This window comes from Pocillopora damicornis, chromosome 13 (assembly GCF_964200805.1).
Source record: "Pocillopora damicornis chromosome 13, jaPocDami1.2, whole genome shotgun sequence".
Classification (NCBI taxonomy): Eukaryota; Metazoa; Cnidaria; class Anthozoa; order Scleractinia; family Pocilloporidae; genus Pocillopora; species Pocillopora damicornis.
Window position 1 is genome coordinate 4,389,584 of NC_142682.1, and position 4,561 is coordinate 4,394,144.

Genomic DNA, 4,561 nt, shown 5'->3' on the forward strand with positions numbered 1-4,561 from the left:
CGAGAGAGAGCTATAGTGGAATATTATTCATTTTGATTAGATTTGGAGGCAACTAGGAGTTTGCGCCGGTGGTAAGCTAAGTTATGGACTGTAATGGGCTCTTAATAAGAACAATACACGTTGTTTAATTGGAGTATTTGGGTTTGTAGGAGTATAGTGTTCTTTCTTTCGGTTAAATTATAAGGTAACAAGGTTCTCAAAAAAGGAAAAACACCAGTCACGCATTTTCGTTTCTAACTCTTTTATTCCATTCTATTCTGCTTACTACAGCAATCCACTGGTTGATTAAAAGTTCCGAGACCCTGCAAAAAGTAAATCAAGTATCAAAATCTATCATGAAGGGCCAACTCCTACATCTTTAAAATGATATAAATAGAATTGATCTGCGATTTCTAACCTCATTTTTGCTCGCGCCTTTTATTTTCTACTCTCTGCTTTTTAACTTTTGCGAGAAGGATATATTTGCTCTCTCACCTTCAGCCCCTTCTGCAGTACATGCGGAACATCTGAATTCCGTCCAAACGACTGATACCTCTTCGTTGGCCAATTCTAGCCTAATATGTGACCACAAAAAGGCAAGATGAGTTATGGAAAAACTTTCAGTATCTGCACAATTTACGTTAACCAGCTTTGCAATGAATTTCATTCCCTTCCGCAAGCTTTAACCTTTTTATCAGAAAGCTTTCCATTCTTCAATGGACATTTAAAACTTCATGCGTAGAGTGTAAGAATGTAACAATGGCAACGTACCCCTCTTTGTCTTGGTCGAATTGTTGGCCGTCCGTTCTTGGAGAAAGCTGTAGGCCCATAATGCATCACGCTTCTGTAGTCGTAACGAACCCCAAAAGAGGTGGATTCACGTCTAGTTCTCCTTCTGAAGTTATGCCTCATTCCTATAAGTTTGATCATTGGTTGTAGAGAAAAAAGCAAGTGTGTTTAAAACTACTTTAAGTATCTTTTCTCCGAAACAAGCTTCGAAATACTTTAAAGACCTTTTGCTTGCTATTTGACAGCAAGGTATACGCCTATACTTTGTTTTAAACTTTTCTTTTTATTTTTTTAAACTGATCCATACAATTGTAAATGATTCAGTGTTATAGTGACTTCCTGACAAGGTTACGAATATTACTTTATCTTTATTCCGAAATACCAAACAGAGACTTCAACGTGACAGTGTTTTATTCAGCCTATCTTAAAGATTGTCCCCCTTCGGAGGTAAAGGTTGGCTCACACTAATGTTTCAAACTATAGGTGGTTTAAAGAACTTTCGGTATATTGCTGAAAATTTCTGTTGATCGAATCGCCGTATTTCTTAACAGAAATAAAAAAAACCCTAGCCCTATGTAAATCTCCGTTCTATTGACCGTAGAGTACTTTAGCCTAGTTTCCCCAACTTTCAATTCAGGGGTATGCCCACTTACCACGTTGGATGTTCTGCCATAGTATTGTGACGTATCTATCCCTGTCAGGACGAGATTGTTCGTGCCAAAAACCCAAAGCGTGCGCTGAAGGTGGAAGGATTGGTTTAAGTCTCACTTATAGATATTACTTATTTTGTACAGGTTACCACTTGTGTTTAGCTATGAGGACACCATTAGGTCAGGGCACAATCTTAATCTTGTGTTTTACTTCCTCGTAAATACAAGAATAATCCCCACAAAATCTTTAAAAGGTTCTGCTGAAGACATACTCTCCCATGAATCATGTCAAGAAGAATCTTAATGACTGAGTGAGCTAATATATATAACGAGTTTTTTGCTTCTTCCCATACCTTGCTTTTGTCGTTGCTGTTGTTTTTCTTTACGATAGATTATAAATATTGTTGGCTAATTCTCTCATGAAAAAAAGGAAAGCAAGAATTTCAACAGACAACCTAAGCACAGTGGTTCATAGCCACAGTAATAAAAGCAATGAAGCAATTTGGATAAATCAAGTAACGGACTGCTTCAAAACAAAACGGTGACCACTGCTCTTTAAAATTTACTTTCGCCAAAAAATTACTTTTAGCTATGCTTAAGTCCATAAAAGATATTTTGGTGCAAGTTTATTTCGCAAATGAGTCCTAGGAACATGGCTGTTTTCTCCAAGAGCCACATTGTACCCACCGATTTCATGAGCCACTATTCCTGTGGTCCAGCAGTTAGGATGTAGGTTGATGTCTTGACGCCTGCCAGTTCTTCCCACAAATGATGAACATCTCAAAACGAATAACAACAGCAGCATTAACAGAAACAAGACACTCTCTCGTATGCAGATATATAGTTACTTGATATTCATTTCATTTGCATGTGAATTCTTGCTGTACATCAGCTAGATTTGAGGGTTCCTTTTCCCTATAGTGTCGAAATCATCACGCTTCCACAACTTTCCAAAGTAAAATCAAAGAAGCTATCCACATTCAATGGGAGTAACCTACACTTAATCATCAACTTTATCATGTTCATTTAAAACTTTCTTTGTAAATGCATACATTTTTCAGTTACTATTGTTTGTTTTGTCCAATCAGCATTTTGCTACACACTTTAAAGTCAACTTTGTGCTTTGTATAAATCATATCTGAGGATGGCATAAGAACTGTCGAAATATGTTTTTAAAAAGAGTCGTTTATTTTCTTAAACTCGTGACATATCTGCTGCTATCCAGACCTAATCACTCAAAAGACCTTGACAACGATCAATTCGTTTTCTTAGAGCAGCAAAGTTTATCCGAAGAATGTATATATAATAAACACTTCAAAGAGGCCTCTGTTTAGAGCTTCAACTTCCTGAAAGGTCTTCCCACATCTACCGACGCAAAAACCGTGCACCAGGGAAGATTTTTCCTATTGTCCTTTTTTTCTGTCGTCATATTGCTGGTCTCTCTTGACCCGTTAGAGAGATTATAATTTTGAAATCACAGGGAAAGCATTTTCGAACACCTATACCTGGCAAAGACTAAAAAAATTGTTCTTACCCTGAACCACGTACAAAGCGAACGTAAGCCCGTTCTCTTCTTCGTCGCCTGAAACGGACGCAAGTTCTTCTAGTCCACTGACGCATTCCAGCCCGTATGGCTCTCCTTGCCCGAGCATGGACAGCTTTAACCCCGATAAAAATAAAAGGATTAGTTTTCATTGATAGCTAAGAGCCTGAAAAAGTCCAATAGAAATAAAAATTTAAGAAAATTAAAAAAAAACACTCACAAGTGATCACAGATAAATATTCGTACTTAATCTTAACCTGAAAGTTTAACAATTCACACCACGCGCAAAACTGAGAGAAAATATAAGAATAAAACCTTTTTCACATATTCAATTTGTAGACACTTCACTTTATTATCATGCACTCTGTCAAAAGGCACAACTAACCATGGATGTTACATATAAGCACTTACACAGAGAACGATCAATGGTATATATCATCCTAGCACGCGGCCATCTTCTGAATCTAGATGCAGCTCTGCCTAAAGCAGAGTTACGTTGGTTTTTTAGAAGGACAATATCTCCTTCGAAAAGTTTCGGATCTTCAAGAAGCTTCGCTGAAAACAAAATTTCAATGTTATTTTCAGTCAACTTTTCTATAATCAACAAGTTCTTGAGAAACTAATTGCAAATAAACTATGATAAAACGTATTCCCATATCTCAAATCTTGCTGGCTCAAGCGAATTGTTTCAAAAATGATTTTTAAGAGTGTGTCGCTTAGGAGCTTCGAAGGCTTATTTGGGGTGCAAAGAACTGAATAAATCACTATTTCCAAATTGAACTTCTCGATTTTCTTTCTGTGACTACATTTAATTTAAGAGTAAGAAGTGAACAATTCAAGAACGCGAATCACCTTGACAAGTATAGTTTCATAAGTTGAGAAATAATCGCAAAATTCTGCCAAATTTTCTATTTAAAAATCTTATCTAAAATATGTTACTAGTAATTCTAACATTACCTTTGGACTCTTTGTAGAGCACAACCCCAAAAAAAACGAGAACGAAGAGTAACTTCATAATTCCCATCTCTGGCGTTAGCCGAGCCAATGAAGTTCCGCCAAAGCAGCTAGAATTTATATGAATTTGTGTCGATTCACCTGTTAGGAACACTTTTTATTCAATGGAAAAACAACTTCTTTTTATTGGCGTGGTAACGCAGTTGATTACATACGCCCCTGCTTAGACCTACTTGACCTCAATGAACAATCATGAAAAGGAGAAAGCCCCTCTTCAAAGCTTTCAAGCTCTTCGTCGGTTGGAGATGCGCACGCACTTACTGCTTGGTATCATACGCCCACTGCTCTGGTCAAGATTGATAAACACAAATATTAACCAAAAACCGCAAATGAATCGCCCTCTCTACACACATAACTTTCTGGCATACAAGGTTTATTTCCGAAAATGCAGTGGGTGGGAAAACTCTGTTCAAAAGAATATTTTAACTGCTCAGATATTTTTCTTGTCAACTCCTTCGATGATAGGCGTAGAGAGTGGCAAACATCATCTCCTATGAATTTAAAATTAGTGTTTTGATAAAACCCCGGACCACCATGAGAAGAGTTTCTGGAGCGAAAACCTGCAAACTAACTTGCTGCCTCTCCG

At 37.2% G+C, this 4,561-nt stretch overlaps 1 protein-coding gene across 1 annotated transcript; it reads right to left on the reverse strand.

The window, feature by feature from the left end:
• Positions 1 to 231: 231 nt before the first annotated feature.
• LOC113667391 (zinc metalloproteinase nas-15) lies at positions 232 to 3,985 on the reverse strand. Its single transcript, XM_089192137.1, has 8 exons — positions 3,919 to 3,985; positions 3,373 to 3,516; positions 2,953 to 3,076; positions 2,106 to 2,197; positions 1,422 to 1,505; positions 751 to 893; positions 475 to 554; positions 232 to 302 (listed from the first exon to the last, which is right to left on the reverse strand). The coding sequence occupies exons 1-7, from the start codon at positions 3,983 to 3,985 to the stop codon at positions 477 to 479; spliced, it is 732 nt and encodes a 243-aa protein (XP_089048263.1). The 3' UTR covers positions 232 to 302; positions 475 to 476.
• Between the last annotated feature and the right edge of the window lie 576 nt (positions 3,986 to 4,561).